This window comes from Diorhabda carinulata, chromosome 6 (genome assembly GCF_026250575.1).
Source record: "Diorhabda carinulata isolate Delta chromosome 6, icDioCari1.1, whole genome shotgun sequence".
NCBI lineage: Eukaryota > Metazoa > Arthropoda > Insecta > Coleoptera > Chrysomelidae > Diorhabda > Diorhabda carinulata.
In genome coordinates, this window is record NC_079465.1 from 18,389,374 (window position 1) to 18,409,910 (window position 20,537).

Below are 20,537 nucleotides of genomic sequence, written 5' to 3' on the forward strand. Positions count from 1 at the left end.
AAAATTTGTATACGAGGGTTGCTATTCAAGTTTTGAAATATGCTATGCTAATGTGAATATCTCAAAGCTGAGAATTTAGATGCATATAAATTCGAAACTAAACAACAATCGACTGTATGGGTATGTATGCCCTTAGGGCAATGTAGAGTATCAGTTCAAAAAAAACATTTTTTAACAGTAAAAACATCGAATTGATGGGTGATCTATCGTACAATCTTTGATTGGAATCCAATGATTTCTTATTATTTCCGCAGATCAAAAATAACTTGCGAGGTTTTTCTACACTCGAAGAAGCAGTTGATGCATTCAAATCACATGTTTTGGAGTTGAATGTAATGAAAAAAATACTTCGACAGTTGGTTCAAACGCATGCAAAAATGTATTGATCTTAATAGAGAATATTTTGAAAAACATTAAATCCATATCCAATTATGAATATTTGTTTTCATTTGTCCATGTCGAAACTTCAGTAGCAATCCTCGTATACACCCAATGAGCAGATAGAGTACTTATGCATAATTTGCTTTCAAGATGGAGTTTAACGAAACGAAATTACTACTCAAAATCCTTGTTTTATTTGATAATATTTCTAATTCTCAGATTTTTTTTCCAAAACCCACCCACAAAGAAAAAAATAAAAAGCATAATTTATATATATATTAATCGGGTTAAAACGTTCTTCGCCGTCTTCCGATTCCCAGTTTCCATTTTTCTCGATCTTCCCAAAGATCTTCTTCCAATCCTCTCTCTCGAATATCCTTCTCGATACCTTCTCTCCAGCTTAATCTTGGTCTTCCTCTTTTTCTTCTTCCTTGTGGTGCCCAATTTAAAATTTGTTTGGGTATGCGGTCTTCAGGCATTCTTTGGACATGTCCGTACCATCTTAACTGATTCACCCTAATGTCTTCCGTAATCGTATGTTGCACTTTCATGATCTCCCTGATTCTGTCGTTTCTTATTTTTTCCAGTCTTGATATTCCTGCCGCGCGTCTCCAATAATCCATTTCTGTGGCTTCAAGCATTTTGACTGTTTTTTCTTTTAGAGGCCAGATTTCGCTACTATATGTTGTTATACTTTTTATTATGCTATTGTATATTCGATGTTTGTTTTCCTTGGATATTTGTTTGTCCCACAATACACTATTTAGTTGTCTTATTGCTTGTCTTCCTTGGTTATTTCTTTGTGTTATTGCTTCATCTAATCTTCCATCATTAGTGATGGTCATGCCTAGGTATTTGTATTTTGTACAATTAGTTATTTTTTGTTGTGTTTCTTCAAGTATTAAATTTTGTTGTTCTCCTCCAATACACATATATTCCGTTTTACTAAAATTTACTTCTAGACCCCATTTCCTGTATTCCTCTACTAGCTTTCTTGTCATATATTCTAAGTCTTCGTAGAGACGAAGAAGGCATAATTTATAATATTTTTAATAAATTGAGTGGAAGGTCAAAGGTCAAAAAAATGAGTTTTTCGTGATTATCTGCAAAACAGTAAGTTTTGTCATAAAAATACCTCAGACAAAAATTATAGATCATGAATTTATCTATAAAAAAAGTATAAATACTTTTTTTCCTACGAGTCACCATTTCTGAGATATAACGATTCAAAAAATTGTAAAAGTTTCAGATGTACTGTCGTATTTAATGGCTGTAATGATTGTATCTTCGTCAATTGATAATTTATTTGATGAACTTATGACAGTTCTAACCAGTCAACAGAAATTTCTTACAAATACTCACAAGTCTCGTTGTAATGTATATGTATATGTAACGTATATGTATAATGTAATGTTGTAAGAAAACTTTACTGCTGAAAATATATTGGTGAAACCATTAAATACGACAACTTTTACAACTTTTTGAATCATTATATCTCAGAAACAGTAGCTTGTAGAAAAAAAGGATTCATAAGTTTTTTGTAGATAGTTTTATGATCTATAATTTATGTCCGAGGTATTTTTATGATAAAACTTACCGTTTTGCTGAAAATTGCGAAAAACTCATTTTTTTGACCTTTGACCTTGAATAAAATTTTTTCCATACACGGAAATGATGAGGAACATTCAAACATACGTTCAATTGTATTTTAAACTATTTAATTAATTTTCATCTATGATATCATCTATGGGTCTCGTGTAGAATGGTGATTTGAGAAATCACAAGGATTTAACTCTGGAGATCGAGGCGGTCAATGTTGGAGCCCTCCTCGACCATTCCAACGGTTAATATATGTTGCATCTAAATGCTGCCTAACAGTCGGACTGAAGGCTTGCTAATTTCACCCTTTTATAATCTAGCAATAATATTGAAAAAATTACAGAATGTCAAGTTTCTACCATTATTGAAGTTTAGAAAAATAAAAACTTTCTTTTAGCTTTCTTAAGGTTGATATCTCGGAAAGGGGTGGACTGAGGAAATTTTGTTATAAGAAAGACCCATCTTAATTTTATAAGATCAATGACCTCTTGAATATTGTTACATGAAGTTAAAAACACTCTGTATAAATATAAAAAAAATTTACAGACATGGCAGTGTCGTCAATCAATTATATAAAAAAAACGAGGAGCTCGGCCTTTATTGTAAAACAATTCTTAATGTCGATTGGATTCCACATAAACGACAAATAGTGAGATAACGCAAAGTGTTCAGACTAACTTGTCAGTTGAATGTAAAATTAACATTAACAAGTTTTATGCAAAGGGCGCCAAGTTATCGCCATTCTTAAAAGCTATTAGCCCTTTTTGAAGCATCTGCAGAGATCATAAAAAACGAGACTTTTCTAGATCAGTTTGTGATTACTTGTCGTTATCTTCGGCTAAAAGCTCACTTGAAAATGGCGTCAAGAACAATAAAAATATATTTCAGATACAAACAATTCAAGTAGGTATGTATGTGAAATGAAAAAAAATGGAATATAGGAAAATTATCGAATGAAAGCTGAAGAAAAGATTCGGTGGTGAAAGAATCTCTGTAATCAATAAAAAGAAAAAATATCTACTTAAAATGCAATGGGAAAACAATTAGAAAACGAAGATAAAGGACAGAAAAAATTATATGATGAAGAATGCCAATAAGAAGTAAAATAAAGATTAAGACAAAATAGGAAATCTAGGCAAAGGAATTAAAAATAAGACCAAAGAAGTGGTAGTATTTACAATTGTTAACAGAAATTATGAAATTTTGGAATGAAGCGGAAGAAGAAAAAATTTTATAACAGATTTCTAAAGCTTGTTGCTTCAGAATGGCACCATAGGCGGAGGTCGGTTGCTTATAGGTCCCACATGGTTTTGACTGTAGATTCCCTTCTAATTGATACTTTCTATCATTGCAAAAGTCCATAAATGCTTTCCATAAAAATATGTTACTGTAAAAAGTATTTTTTGGTACATTTGATTCTATAATTTCATTGATGTTCTCGTTTGTATTATAATCAAATCGTGACATTTTGATATATTAAATATTTGACACGTCAAAATCGAAATAAATCCAATTCCGCGTGATAAAATGTATAATATTGAACTGATTGGTTGTCTCAATCAGATTTCTACTGGAGCAAAAAATTTTCAAAGAAACAGCCCAAGATTGGATTTTGTTATCCATTCTTCTTTTTTATTCTTTAGATTGTATTAAAACTATTGTTGTTTCAAAGAACAAGCTGAAGTTGTGATTCTGGTAATTACGAGGATGTATTGATATCTAGTTAGTCTAGACCAGTTCCATGCATAAACAAAATATTGCGTTACCATAGCAACGAACAATAACTTATTAGAAGTGTGAGTGTAAAGTTTGACGTCAAAAAAGTAAACCAGAGTTACGCAATAAATTAAAAGAAATAAGATGTCCACCAAAATTGAAAATTGAAAAATTGGAGTATCGAGCCATCATCAAGTACATTTATTTAAGAGGTTTAAGTGGTAAGCAGATTTACGAAGATATGCTTAATACTCTTGGTGATCAATGTCCTTCGTATGCGACCGTGAAAAATTGGACTGAAAGCTTCAAAAGAGATAAATTTTCTATTGAAGATGATGACCGATCGGAAAGGCCAGTTTCTGTGTCAGTCCCCGAAAATATCGATGCAGTTCATGACAGACTGTCGAATTGGGCTAAAACGGATATCTGAAGCACTGAATATTTCATACGAACGCGTTCATCATATATTTCACGTCAATTTGGACATGAGAAAAATCGCTGCAAAATGGATTCCCAAATGTTTGAATATTGACCAAAAGCGTACAAGGGTAGAAGCATTGCGTTCGATCTGAGCTCGATTTGAAAACGATGTAGGCTTTTTAAACCGTATTGTTACTATGGATGAGACTTAGGTACATTTCTACGATCCAGAAAAAAAGCAACAATGGATGGAATGGCGATACTCTGGTTCTCCAAAACTTGGAAAAATTCTTGCTTCAGTTTTTTGGGATAGCCATGGATTAATCTTGATTGGTTTTTTGGATAAGGGTAGAACAATAACTGGAGATTACTATTCGACATTACTGACTATTCTATGGGAAAAAATTAAAGAAAAAAAAAACGTGGAAATCTGTCCAAAGGTGCTTTGCTTTTGCAGGATAACGCCTCTGCACACAAATCTCATGTTGTCATGCAAAGAATTCGTGGTCATAAATTTTCTTCCAATAAAAGCTGTGGAGGTTTGGTTTGCAGAACAAGAAGAAACATTTTTTTTTTGAAAGGTCTAGAGACGTTGCAGGATCGCAGTAATAATTGTATCCAATTAAGAGGAGAATATGTTGAGTAATAAAATATTTTGACATTGAAATTTTGTTTGGTCGTATAATAGGCTAAGAATTTTTCAATATATACTCATATTCATCTTCTTTCGATTGTTATAACAGCTTGGAATGAATGTGGGCTACGAAACTGGCGGTGTAGTGCTTATATGATATCAGGCAGTTTGTTGAAAGTTTAACAATCAACTGAAGAGACATTTCAGTGGTTCTAATAAAGAAAATAAAGAGTCTACTGATGTCTACGCTACTGATTTAGTCTAAAATATTCATTCAACCTTCGTTTGCATTTATTACGGTAGGTATATATATTTTTAGCAAAAAATTTCGTAGACACTAATTTTTGGTTGATTCTCTTTGGTTTAAATTAAAAGAAAATTATAATATTTGTGGTTTGTATTGTGGTTTATTAAAACTACTATTCTAATGTATAATTTGTGTCTATAATGTAAGCGGTTTTTTTTAAAACAACCTGATGATTAGATAAGACACTTATATCTGACAAAACTTGATAGAAATCCACTTTTTGTTTATGAAATGATTATTTATCGTGACCATGAAACTTGCTGTTTCGCAATCGGAGTTGTTTACAATATTTTTTATTGTAATTTAAGTGTTGTGTACAAAATATGCGATCCCTCAACACGTTTTTATATACCTTTGTAGTGAATTATTAACCGATTTTCTCGTTTTAATAGTAAGTGTTCAATATTATTTATTTAAATTAATTTCTAAACGTGTTGAACTTTATAAAAGATAAATTAGAATTCGTATATTTGAATTTCAAAAACGTTTTATTATACTGCTCAACCAAAAAAATATCTTTTAGAAATCCATGAAAGGAATCAATTGATTTTTAGAGAAGGTTAAGAAACGTTCACTTTGGTAATAATTTTGTCCAGAATATGTATTTTGAGGTATATATTAAAATTAACAACGTGCAAGGCTCCAATCATATCTTCTACAAGTGTTTTATAGTCTTCAGTTCTTCTTATCTCAACTGGAATATTTATTTTATTGATTTCTAGCTGCTGCCAAGATTGCAAAAGAAGATTGTGGCGGTTTCGGAAAACGGCGACCTTTGTACCTTTTGCTAAGAGGTTTTATTTCTTGAGACATCATCCAAGAAGTTTTGTTTGTGCTTTCAACAGATGTATATCTTTAACTAAGTCGTTTGGTACAGGCTGAATGATTTAATGAGGTTCAGATGAGTTGGAAGGAACAAAATCTGTGTGGTCATGGTTTTCCGTATCATCTTCAGTTTCTTTGTGAAAATTGCTGTAGCTTTGAGATGACCTGGTTTCAATATAATAATATTTTCTTTGTTCAAAATTGTTGAACCCCATAGACCAATTTTTACCTCAACTAGAATATACCTTTATTTATTTATCTTAATTTCTAATTGCGCGGCCACGACTGCAAAATGCCACTGTGGCGGCTTCGGAAAACTTATTCTAGTGTCCATATGTGTATTTTTGGTGCATTACTTGAAATTAAAATAGTCCAAAAGCCGCCAGAACGTCCACAAATAAACCATAACTCTGTTATGTATATTTTTTTTTGGTATAGATACTAAGTATCTTCCTGTAGGCACAAAGAAACTGACCTGATCAAATTTATCTACAGTGAAGTGCAGACTTAGAATGTTCTAAGTTTATATCTAAATTTCGATAGCCTTTTATTACGCGAAATTAACGTGGGGATAATAATTTTCTACTCGCAGATTATCATCATTTTTTTTTTGTTTCAGTTTGACCTAACGTCAATTCTACAATGGATCAAAGTACAGAAACAACAGGAAGTATTAAAGTTTTTAAATACCGATGGATACAAATGATAATATTCTGTTTATTCTCAGTAATAAACATGATTCAATTCATGCAATTTACTATAATTGCTGACGTGATAAGAATGTGAGTCTATAAATCTCATGAATTATGTTTTGTATGTTTTTTTTGATAAATCGTCTTCTGATAAAAAATTTGTATAAAAAATTTTGATCTTTATCAAAATATGATAATTTGCATAATTATATTAATCAATAGATAAATTACAACACGTTTTAACCATAAAAAAAATTTACTTTTCAAAAATATGTAGCCGCTATCAATTTTTCGTACTTGGGAGCTTCGGTATCAAGTGTTATAGCACAAGATCTTACGGAAACTGTCTTAAGTAAACTTTTTTTCAGTTATGTAGATAATTGCATTACTGCTGTATCAAAAAATTCAATTCTTTTTATAAAAATCTTCACAATCGAAATTAATCAAAATAATAAAATCCTTTTTTCTTGACATCATGTAAAATTAATAATAGAAAAAAAACAGAATGGAATACAAAAACAATTTAGTCCTCAAGATATCTGAAATTCATGTCAAGTCATGTCAAAATCGGCTCAATTATCAAATCCTGAATTTAGATGCTTATGTATAATGAAAGCAAAAACTGCATTAAAAGAAAATAATTACCAAGTAACATATTGAAGAAAAGTATTAATAGATATTCTAATAAGTCAAGGCCCAATTTTACAACCTTAGGTAAAACTATGGTTTGAGCTCTAGTTTGAACCAAAAATAAACAGGATTGCTTTGTTTTACAGGTCTCAGTTGAACTGACATTTTTCTGCCAGTTGTCACAAATATAACCAAAATGTTTCCAATATTTGTTTTAAAGTTGAATTGTTCAAAAAAAATTTATTAACAAAAATGAATAAAGAACAAAAATAATCGTGCAATTTCTATGAATTGGTGCTTTTGGTTAATCTTGTGAAGAAATACAAAAAAACAGTCTAATCAAAAAAAAGTGATACGACAACTTGGAATGAAAAGAAAAACATTGGGAGTAACTGGCAAGGAAATTTAATGATTTAATGAAAAACGGTCATAGTTTCGATATAACCAAAACAAATTTAATGTGAAACAATTCAAAGATTCACTCTAGAACGAATAACTTTTTGTTTTCTCGGCAATGCCGATAATTTCTTCATCATCATCGTCGAGTTTATAAAAAATAATGCATATCCTCAATCTTTCTCCCAAAACCCCTATAAATATTTTACAAAAGTATATAATTTGAAAAAGTTGAGTACCCGATTATCCGTTTCACAAATAAAACGTGAATAAAACTGTATCTGTAGTTTAAACCGACTTTTGAGGTTTAAACTTAACTTGTAAAATGGACCTAAGTTACAAAACAGAAACTGAATATGAGACGAAATTAATAATTAAAAATTATATTGCTGAAACTCCTCGTGATAAAACCACGTCTTGTTTAACAAAAATTAAACATCAAAACATTTTTCCTTACCATATGTACAGGGTCCTTCACGACGAACTGAGTCGATATGTATATGGGAAAGTACAGCGACTAGTGTTCAGAAAATTTGCTTGCATGGGTTTTTCGAAATGCTCATGTCAGCTGAAGTAATTTCAGTTTTCTGAAACTTCCAGTTATACCGTTATATATAGGGTGTTCAGAAAATGGTGCCGAATTTCGCTATCTAAAAACTTCAAAAACTTAATTTTTTCAAATAGCAACCCCTATTTTTCTCTTTCCCTTAGAGTCTACGCTTAAAATTAAGGGGAGTATCACATTTCCCGTATATTACCAGCAAATTGAAATAATCTTCATTAATAAATCCTAAACGGGACATGATGAGCATTTTTGTAACGCTTAAACGTCAAGCTGTTTTCATAGTTTGTTTGTTGATATTTTAGCTTTTTTTGGTCGCTCCAGACAACCGATAATTAAAAACCATAAAAATTTCAGTTTTTTCAAGTTTCTACAAGAACTGTTAATTTAAGATATATGAATTTACTAACGAAGTCCCCTTAATTTAAAGCTTAGAATCTAATGGCGAAGAAAAAAATGGGGGTTGCTAAAATTAAGCTTTCGATTTTTATCGATTATAGATAGCGAAATTCGGTACCATTTTTTGAACACCCTATATAAATTTTTGTCAAGGTTTTCACAGATTTCTAAAGCTGTAAGTGTTATTTGTCTAAATCCCAAATATATTAGACCTGATTCACTTAAGCTTGGAAATCTTTTTAGTGGAGTGCTGCATGTGTCAAAAAATTTCGACAAGGTGAAATAATTAAAAAATGGTGGATTTTAAGCATATTATGGCTTTTATAAAGTTTAAAATAACGAAGTTTGGGTTCACTTCCGGTTATACCGAGCTGAAACGAGCATTTCAAAAAACCCATGCAAGCAAATTTTCACAACACTAGTCCCTGTACTTTCCCATATGCATATCGATTCAGCTCGTCATGAAGGACCCTGTATAGGGGGCCTTTACAACAACTATCAAATTAATTAAATGCATATTAGTGTAAGTCTTGAAATTTATCGATATATTCCACTAAAATAAATCTGAAACGTCCAAAATGAGAAGAAGTATTATTTTCAATAGTAATTTTTGGTTTTCTTAAATTTTTATGATGATATGTAATTCCCATTTTGGAGATAATTCTTTAATATTTTTCAGGTATTTCAATGTAGACAATTTCTTAGTAGATATAACAGGATTGATATTTTTTATAATAAATATTTTATTATTTTTACCTATCAGCTTTCTCATAGAAAAATATGTGAGTATATATTTATCTATACGAGGTGTAATAAAAATAAACAGTGAATTAATTTTTATATATTATTTTGCTACTACTTATAGTCGCTTCAATTAGATCGTATATGGAGAAAAAAATGTCGACGAAGCTGTGTTAGTGCGGAAACTATTTATACGTAGTATTAGTCATTCAAATAGGTAATTAATTATTTGAAAATTTTTTAACATATGATTTGCAAATGAGATTTTTGGCTGACAAGCAAAGCGAAAATGACGTTTCAGTTTACATGGAATGGAAAGATCACGATCTTGCCTTTCGGATTTGATGTCAAAAATCTGACATACGTTCTTACTAAAACTTAGCATGAGTTAAATATCTTACCAGCCATTATACAGCCGTCTGTTGGTCTGTATACACACTATAACCTTGACATGACCCATATAAGTTTGTGATACATGTATATACAGGGTCTTTCAAAACGTTCGCATGCGAGTTATATCACAGCATCAAGCGAAAAAAATCGAATCAAAATCACCAAACAATCACAATATACAGGGTCTTTCAAAACGTTCGCATGCGAGTTATATCACAGCATCAAGCGAAAAAAATCGAATCAAAATCACCAAACAATCACAATCAATGTCTATAACGCTTAGATTAATCGCAAATTAACAATAAGGTTTAGCCAATCAAACCTATCGAGCGGTCCAGAGAGCTATAAAAGTATTTATTCCAAATAGTCAAAACGTATGCCAAACCCAATGCGGCAGCAGCTAAATACTTATAGACATGTGATTATTTGGTGATTTTTAATCGTTTTTTTTTCGCTTAATGCTCGCTTGCGAACGTTTTGAAAGACCCTGTATACAGGGTGTTTCGGAATAGCACTCCAATCTCTCGGGAAATTATTCAATAGGTAAATATAAGGACAAAAGTTGGTATAACAATACTTCCAAAAACGCTTCGTAAGAGATAGATGTCTCCCGGATTCCTGATCCACCAATAATAGGTAGCCATATTAAATGTTTCGAGTTTCTGTCATGCAAATTTGTTTGGTATATACGTATTTTGACCTGAAACATTGGATAAAACAGGTCTCAGATCTATAACTGTAATAGTTTTTACGTTAACTGACTTAAAATGCAAAAAACTCAACTCCAAAATACACTTTTTTTACGTTTGGAGTAAAATAACTTCGTTAAATGCCCAATAAATGCATTAAACTTTCAAATAAAACTTACAGAAAATTTAATTCTGAAGATAATGATAATGATGTGTACATCCTCAATAGAAAGCGTTTTTGGAAGTTTTGTTATACCAACTTTGTTCCTTATATTTACCTATAGAATCAGTTCCCGAGAGATTGGAGTGCTATTCCGAAACACCCTGTATATATATATATATATATATATATATATATATATATATATATATATATATATATATATATATATATATATTGAGCGGTTTCTTATTGGGAACGTGGCAATGACACACAAAAGTGGACTAACTTTAATATATTTTCCGAACTTTCGAATACATATGTATTCATCATCTGAGACTGAAATTATGGTCAAATACAATAAAAGAAATATGTATAAAATTTTACTTACAATAACTAATTAAGATTTTCGGTGATTTTTGATAGTATTAATGCTTGTATTAATTTTCAAACTCATAGAATTCAATATTCCAATTGACGTTGATAGAAATATTGGTTAATTGAAATATTAATTCTGGTATCTATAAAAATTTTCATCATGAAGGGCACAATATGAATTTTGAATCTGCCAAAGTTTTGACAACTGAAAAAAACTACAAAAAACTTTTATTTTTAGAAACAACTTATATTGCCCAAAATGATCAATGCATTAATAAGAAGACTGATTTAAATAACCTTAGTGTAATTTATGCATTCTTTTAGAGTTTGAAAAAACAAATTCTATGAAAAAACAACGCCACTTTGGTGTTTCATTGCCACGTTCCCAATAAAAAAACCGCTCTTATATATATATATATATATATATATATATATATATATATATATATATATATATATATATATATAGTATATTGAATATATCTGAAAGTTTCAAAATTAAATAATTTCTATTTTCAGAATTTGAAAGTAACAGCTGTAGTAAGTACGGGATTAAACTAGTAGGATTAATAATAAAAGTATTTGCTGCGGATCCTTCTAGAATATACGTGGTGTTAATTGGACAAGCGTTTTGTGCGATTGGACAAGTTTATATGTTGAATATTCCTTCAAAGTTTGCGTCGACATGGTTTGGTCCAAACGAAGTGTCAACAGCGTGTGCCATAGCAGTATTAGGAACACAGTTGGGTATACCATTTTCACTTTAAGGTCCATGGTATTGTATAAGGTGTTTCAAAAAAGAAGACCCCGTTTTTAGGATAGATAAAAAAATAGAAACATATTTGGGGTTTGCTCAGTAAAAAATCCATATTCAACATAAAAAACGTTGAATTAATAAAATCCAATATATTCCATGAATTTGTTTATATATCTAACTGTCATAGAGGGCACTATTTACGCGGTTCTTACTAAGTAGTATTAAACATGATTTATTAGGTTAGATTGAGTTAGAAAAATTTTAAGTGGACGCAGTTTTATACATACTTTTGGTAAAACTCGACACTATGTACCGTTTTTGGAATATTTTGATTTGAAAATTTTAAGTGATAACCGATGTTAGTATGAAGTAATAATAAATTTAGTAACCTAAGCTCTTAATTATTATTATTATGGTTAATTATGGCCCACGATGCTAATTGGGGACTAACTTGAGTTTTATAGAGATCTATTGGGCTGCAAAGTTCAAATGATAAGGGGAAAAAATTTTATATAATGTATACATTTTCATCGATGGGAGGAAGGGCTATAGATTTTCAAATATGTAAATAATATGTCATCTACAAAGTCCTAAGTATTTTTAATAATGTACGTATGTTAATCTGATACGGGTGGTCGTACGTAAGGGTTGAACATGAAAAAAAATTAATCTAGCGCGTCAGATTGTCTAAGGGGATATTCAGTGAACCTAAAAAAGCTCTCTTTAAATAATATGACGATTAACATATGAAACAAACTCGCGGCCATTATTATAATGTTTGCCATTTTGAGATACTCGCGCTAGATATATACGGTTCATCTTGATGTCCTAGACGTGCTGTGTCATAATCTGACGTCTATCTAGAGCCGTGTTTACCAACATGGGAACCACGCCCCACAGGTAAAGATGCTACACAGGTAAATTCACGTCAAGAATTGGAAGACAGAACTCAACATCACTTTAATGATCTCATAGCTGTTGTACAATCGTTTAGAAGATTAATGGATGTATGTATCCATGAAAATGGAGGATATTTTAATTGTTTTTTTGTAATTTTCCATCATCATCACTTTATATAGTAAATAATCAATATTTCATAAATACGTACGGCACTCATACCAAATTAAGAAATGAAAAATAATGTTTACTCCCCGTATAAAATTAGGTAAATATCTAACAAACCGTCAGTCCACGTGGACTTATCATCTCCATTGTTTACCAATGAAAACATCGAATCGTAAACATAAATGCATTTTCATTGGCCGAAGCTGTATATACACAATTTTTTCGAAATATTCCTACCAGAAAATCTGGGATAAGCATTGACTAGTGCCCTCTATGACAGGTAGATATAAAAACAAATTCATGGGATGCATTAGCTTCCAAAACATATATAAGGCAGTATTTGAACTATGACAAAAGAAGAACCAATTGACTGAAAGAAATAGAGTTGAATTTGAGAATGATAGTAATAAACAAAAATAACTAAGGACAGGGCTCTATGGAGAAAAATATATTATTACCCAGAATGCAGATCTGTTATATTTACTGCGACAGACAATAGTTTTTAGTCTAATTCTAATTCAAAATCCAGCTCCAATTCGAAATATTCTTTAGCAAAGTTGAGGACCATATAGTCTAGAAACTTCGTTAAATAGTGAATGATAGTCATGCAAAAAAAATCGGACAAAAAAGTAATTGTCGTGAAAAATGCAAATGTTTGATAGTTCTATCATTGCTCGGGAGTTTTTATATGGTGTCAACATTTGAATACAAATCTTACAACGGATACAGGAAGTCAATTTCTTAGTGAAAGACACGGAAAGAACCCATTCCAGTTAATGAAAAAAGTAGAGGTGGCTTTAAGAATAACAGACAAAAAAAGAGGAAATAATGAACGACGATATGGTCTGAAAACCATCAATTCAATATTTAAATTCAAAATATTATCTGGAAAACATTTAGAACCTAACCTAACCACAATTAATGAAATATTCAAAAGAGTTTTGGTCGATGGAATTGTTTGTTACATAACAAAAAGGTAATTGATGTATGTAATAAATATTGTCGTGGAAACCTAACCTGTGACACTTTTTGGCTGATTTACAAGTGAATTTAAAACGACCTTTGTTTTACCGTGGGTTAGCTAATTAATTCGGCCGAATTTATATCCCCCGGGATGTTTAAGAAGTATATATATATATATATATATATATATATATATATATATATATATATATATATTGTTATGGTATGAATATATCCAAAATATAAATAAAGCAATAAGTTCAGTTCTGTTATTCGGTTACTTAGAGCAGTTTATCACAATAAAATAAATAACATTCTTTATATTAAGTTTTGGCCAACACTATATTCTAAATTATTATTTAATTTTGACAAATCCTGTATAATCAAAGAATTTAATCCATAAATTGACAGATAAAAACAGGAGCACCAACTTCAAAAATTTGTGTGACATACCAACATAAATTTTAAGGTTATAAATGATAAAATATAAAAATTTTGACAACTGCAATGATAAAATTAATAACATAGGAATGAAATAAATACAACAAAGAAATTATAGAATAATATTATTTGAATAAAGTCACAATAATTTAAAAATTTAGAAATGACAATTTAGTAACTAACTTTTAAAATAAATATCATTGGTTAAAAGAAAAAAAAAAAAGAAGGAAGAAGAGAATCAACAACGAGAGAAATTTTTTTTGCAAGAGAAAAAAGAGTAAAATAATTTAATTGAAATTTAAAAAAATTAAAATCTTGATATAAAAGGCATAAAATATTCAAAGGATTGATAATTAATAATTGTATAAGTGTAGTAATAAGAAATTAGTGAAAACAATTAAATAAAGTGAAATAAGTGAGAATACTCACAAAGGGACAATTTCCAAGATAAAGAAGTTGTGAAAAGGAAAAGAACAGGAGTGGAACTACAGCGGAGTATCTGTTTATTCTGCAAGGCCGTAACAATTTCCAATTTAAAAAAAAATAAAAATAAAAATACAACATAACAAACACTTAAGGTACTGGGTACTGTTCTATTAAGTTTAAGTATTTCTTTTAGTATATGTATAATATTTGAGTTCACATTTCCATATAATTTAGTTTTATGAGTGTAATTATGAGTATGAATGAATGAATGAATGTTTGTAAAATAAAATAATTGTAATAGCTAGTTAAGAAATTGTATATTTTGAATATTTTATTCATTATAAAGAACAGACCCGGTCTTAAAACTATTATAATCTGACCTTATAACCATAACAATTTATCGCAATAAAATTTTTTAATTTGACCTCACAATATAATACCCTGAGAATGAAAAAAATAATAATAACATAATAAAATAAAGAAATTCAAATAATTATTAATGGCGCCCAAATTAAAATCTGATTTTATTTAAAATAAAATTTATAAAAATAAACATTACACACTATTAATACCATAACAATATATATATATATATATATATATATATATATATATATATATATATATATATATATATATATATATATATATATATACAGAGTAGAAGGCTATGATTTTTCTTCTATAATGTTTATAAAAACGTCTATGAAAAATTAGACTTGTTTAAACCAACGATTATATTAAATTATACCCACTAAAATTTAATATGAACTTTTAGGGGCTGCGATTGGTGCTTTCATTCCATCTTTTGTAGTTGAAAAAGGTGAAAATATAGAAGACATAGGTAGGGGAATATACCAGATGACGTTGTATAATGCAATTACTGGAGCTATTATATTTTTAATAGTAGTTCTGTGTAAGTCTACTTATAAATCAGTTTTAATATGAAAAAATATACTTTTTTCGAAGTCAGCAGTAAAATAAAACATTAATGCCTATTGGTCGATAAAAATATATAAGGGGAGAATGTTTAAAAATGCAAAAAACGGGAATTTAGTTTTTTACCCGGACTAAGTAGAAAACAAAATTATATAGTGAAATTCTTCATTTTTTTGAGTTTTAACATATTTTTATTGGTTTTAACATATTTATTAACATCAATACAATTATAATCCGGTCATCAACTCGCTTTTTTTTCAAATTGGGGGTACATTTATTTTTTACATCAGTGCCATTTGTGAAAAAACCATTTCCACGAAACAGTATACTGAAACCGAAGGATAAAATTCGGAAAATGTTCAGGATTTCGGTACTGGAAAACCCTTTGATGACTTTCTACCAAGTTTCAATCGCTCCCATACTCTTGCAATCAGAAGTTGTATCATAGTTTTTCCAATTTCAGTTGTAGATTATAAAAACTCTTGCCGACAATTTTGTTTGATCTACCATAGGCGTAGATAAATCATTATAAAATGATTTATCTACGCCTGTATTCCCGAAGTATATCAATGATTTCAGATATTTGACTTCTACCATATGCTTTCTTGAGATCGACAAAACAAAAGAAAATGGATTTTTGATATTCAATTAATTTTCTGAGTATTAAAATTGACTCTATTGTCGATCTATTTTCTCTTCTTGTCATTAAACTTTATAGAGCTGATGTATACTACAATCAACCTTAGTTGAAATTTAATTTTTTTCATACTATTCCAAATATAAGTATATTATTTTTATAGTTTTCCGAAGTAAACCGAAATTGCCACCTAGTATATCTCAGCTACAACTTCTGACGCAGCTGGAAGAAAATAAATCGAGATTCTGGAAGGATTGTAAATTATTAATGAAAAATAGAGATTATATAATAATATTAGTTGTTTTTGGAATTGTGAATGGACTATGGAATGCGTTCGCCATTGTTATTAATACATTCTATATACATTATTTTCCTGTAAGTAGTAATCTATTTGATTTACCTTGTTTGTATTCATTCAGCAGCCTGCTCGGCATTATCGGATTATTCTGAGACTTTTCAGAAACTACGATCCACCAAAGTGTACTCTGTTTAATATACAGAGTGTTCCGGGATGCAAAAAATTAGGGAGCGAGTGACTGATGTGAAAATAATGCTGTGATATAAAAAAATTTCTCATATGACCCCTCGTTTCTGGGTTTAAAGTTGCACGACGATTCTTATTATAAAAAAGTTATTGAGCTTTGTTGGGACAGGTACTTCTCGAGTATATGGAATATAAATTAGTAAAATAAAAACAAAGAAAACTAAACATTCAACATTTTAGAGACTAGTGTGATTAATAGATATTTTAGTTAACCCCTCGGAGAAATTAATGTGCACGCCTTTAGCTTCGACGTACCAAGCCGTATAAAACAATTTATGGTTATAAATAATAAATTTCAAATTCAATTCTCACCTCGTAAATATGAAATATTCACCTCACAAATCCTAAACTCTATTATGCATTATTATCACTGGGTATAATAAAAGATAACTGGACATTTCAAGTGGCTACCTGAAGTGAACTTGAAAGTGAAGTGTATATTGGTTCTTAAGGGGTGTAATTTCTCTTCAAAAACCCTTATAATAAAAGAAATTTGAAGGTAGTAATAGTAATAGGTAGGATAGTAATTACTTGAGGATTATTTTCCTTCCACTTTTCGAGTATCTGTCATAAATATAAGCTATTAAACTTTTGGGTGAATTCATACTTTCGCGGTCCCCTCGTTGGCTCTAGAAAATCGAAAAATTATCCGATTTCGATGATTTTTTTTAAAATCTTCGTTTTTACGGCGGATTTGCGTGAAAAATTGTGGGAATAAAAAAATTAAAAACTTATATTGGTTTCACGGCTTTAAACGTTCATGAAAATTAACTCATTCACGTATAATTTTTTTCCAAATAATCAAATGAAGTTGTTATATTTTTTTTCATAATCTACACAAAAAAAAAACGAACAAATTGAAAAAATGTTGATTTATCATGTTTTTACAATTAAAAATAATAACAAATTCTCTTAAAATTGACCTTTTCTCACATATAATTGTTTGTACCTTTTTTATTAAGTAATCATTAAAGTTATAATAAAAAAAACATTCTTAAAATCACTTATTGTAATGTATGTAAGTATACAATTTTAAATGTTAACTTTGAAAAAATAGTGAAGGCAAAATATTAATTTCAATTTCTTGGGGTCACTCGTGGTTTAACATACCAAAAAAGAACTTCTAGATGTTCTTTTAGATAAGAAAGTGAAGTGATAGGTAGGGCATCATCAACAGACAAATCCAATAGTCTGGTGTACATATTATATCATGGGAAAATAATCAAAAGTACGCCGAGGAACATAGAAATAAATCGAATTAGGCTAATTAGTTAGTTCAGTTTATTTTTTTTAGGATGGGGAAACTGATATAGGAATAATTTCATTAGTTACAATTATTATTGGTGGTTGTATAGGAAGTGTGGTTTTTGGTTTTATATTGGACAAAACTCATCAGTTTAAGTAAGTACAATTAAATGTTTTTAGCAAGCACATCGAGATATCTTGTAGATAATGTTCTTAGCAATCAAATTTTGAGATATCTCGTAGACAATGTTCTTATCAAGCACATTTCTAGATTTCGATGTACTTTTGTCACTCGTTGTTCAAAGTTCAGTACATTTTACCAATTTAGCTGCACAGTGCACGACAGATTTATAAAATGTAAAATTTTCTATCTGTTGATTCAACACAGCAATTAAATAAATCGATAATTTAAACTGGTTTTAAGTACTAAAGATGAAAGACGTAGAGTGCCACACCAATATTTGGTGGCACTGTACGTCTCTCATCTATTTTAATTTTTTCAGAAAAACAACTTTAGCCGTTCTCGCATGTGGAACAATTACTTATATTTTTTATGTGATTTCAATGGTATTACAATTAAGGATAGCGACGTTTATCACTATACCACTATTTGGGTAAGCGTCAATCTAATATTCTAACATTTATTTTTAATTTAAAATGTTTGTTTATACGAATTTTCACTAAATTCATCAATCATTAACATTAGCAGCTATTATTTATTGTCTATGGGAAAAAGAATCATCTTCTTCTATGGTGCTACAGAGTCTCTAAGTTTTCTTTTCCATTTGTTTCTATCTACACCAGCCTTCTTTCAATTGTATAGTTTTGGAAAACTGATTGTGTCGTCTTCTCTTTTAAACGTCACTAGGCAAACTATAAGACGTGCATAATTGTTTGAACCTCACACGTGCAGGTCCTGGGTACCCACCAATTATCTGGTCTGTAGTTTCTTTCTCTTTCTTGAATCAACGGCATTCTGGATCGTCCATGGTGCTTTATTATGTAGATGACGTCTTGTATGATCATCTTGGCCTTTGTATTACCTCAAATTCTTCTATGTCTTCTGTTTCTCATATGACAAATCTATTAATATTATTTATTGTCTTTGGGGAACACTATCATCTTCTTCTATGGTGGTACTGGAGTTTTCTTCTCCTATCTACACCAGCCTTCTTTCAATTGCATATTTTTGGAAGACTGATTCCTTCTATGAAATATTTCTGCTATTTTTTCCGAGGGAAAAGTATAACTGGTCAATATTATAATATGAAGATATTCTGTCATGTTTTGACGCCGAAAAACCGACAGTATTTGATGACCAAAAAACTTTTGTTGTATCATAACAATGTGTTTGCAACAACCAATATAAGATTTATCGCCATATTTATCTAGTTGGCTCTCTAAAATCACTTTCTGTTTTGACTTATTCATTCATATACTAACCCTTATTTTTAGTGAAGTCTATTGACCATTTTTCTAATCATATTCTTCGAGGCCAAGTTGAACAACTTGGTGGATAGTGGATCTCCTTGTTTTAGTTCAAACTTAGATTGGATATAAGACTTCTGATAAGTCCATCATAGCCCACTACAACAAAGGCCGATGCCCTTTGAAAAGCTAATCAGGCACTTTGGTTTTAAACTTTAAACGTCACTAGTCAAAATATAAGACGTGCATAATTGGTTGAATCCGCACATGTAGTACTGAGCACCTACCAATGACCTGGTTTGTAGTTTCTTCGTCTTTCATGCATCAACGGCATGTTGGATTGTCCATGGTGCCGTTACCATGTGGATGGCGTCTTAAATAATCGCCTTAGCGTTAACTGTGTCTTCTACGTCTACTCTATTAATAATTTTTGTGTGCCTTAGTGACATTTATATTAATTTATACACCTTTTTCAAAATTTTTAGAGCTTGTGTGAAATCGGTAGTACTCGTTTTAACATAAATATTTGATTCGTGGTTGATCCAGATTATTGAAAACCACACTAGTAGTTTCTTAAAATAGTTTATGCTTCGATTTTTCCTTTATTTGTTATAGTGCGATCGTTGCTTCTCCAACCCAATTCATTCTGCAATTTAGAAAGCATCAGTTTTTATATTAAAACAAACTGGTCCTTTCAACTATTTATGTTACTTAATGTTACCAAGAAACTCTTCTGGGAACTACTTAGTTATACATTATTTATGAAATATCTTTATTATATCTGTTTTTTAGGTTCTTCATTGCAAGTACCCTAGCAATTGCTTTTGAATATACGATAGAAGTAACTTACCCAATACCAGAATCAGTTAGTTGTTCCATTTTGAACGCATTTATTTTCTTATGTGCTATTATTGCGACTTTCATAATAGAAGCGGTCTTAGATGCAGTTGGCTTCTTATATACCCAGGTAATTATATTTATCATCTTCGGAATATGTACCATTGGAGTGTTATTTATATCGAACAATTTGAAGAGAAGAAATGCAAATTTAACAGAGCAACAAGAAGCTAACATTGCAATAAGTTGAGGAGAAGGTCAAACTCGATTTGCCTTAAGAGACTGTGTTATTGATCAAAATGTTTTAATAAAACTTTTGTTGAAATATATTTT

General features: G+C 30.1%; 1 protein-coding gene across 1 annotated transcript; it reads left to right on the plus strand.

Moving 5' to 3' along the window:
* Nucleotides 1–5,168: 5,168 nt before the first annotated feature.
* Nucleotides 5,169–20,529, plus strand: LOC130895847 (uncharacterized MFS-type transporter C09D4.1-like). Its single transcript, XM_057803405.1, is given in 10 exon segments — nucleotides 5,169–5,448; nucleotides 6,502–6,664; nucleotides 9,241–9,343; nucleotides 11,442–11,478; nucleotides 11,481–11,669; nucleotides 15,353–15,490; nucleotides 16,314–16,525; nucleotides 17,989–18,095; nucleotides 18,443–18,553; nucleotides 20,160–20,529. Coding segments are annotated over 9 exon segments (1,332 nt in total). The 5' UTR covers nucleotides 5,169–5,448; nucleotides 6,502–6,524; the 3' UTR covers nucleotides 20,455–20,529.
* The last annotated feature ends 8 nt before the right edge of the window (nucleotides 20,530–20,537 follow it).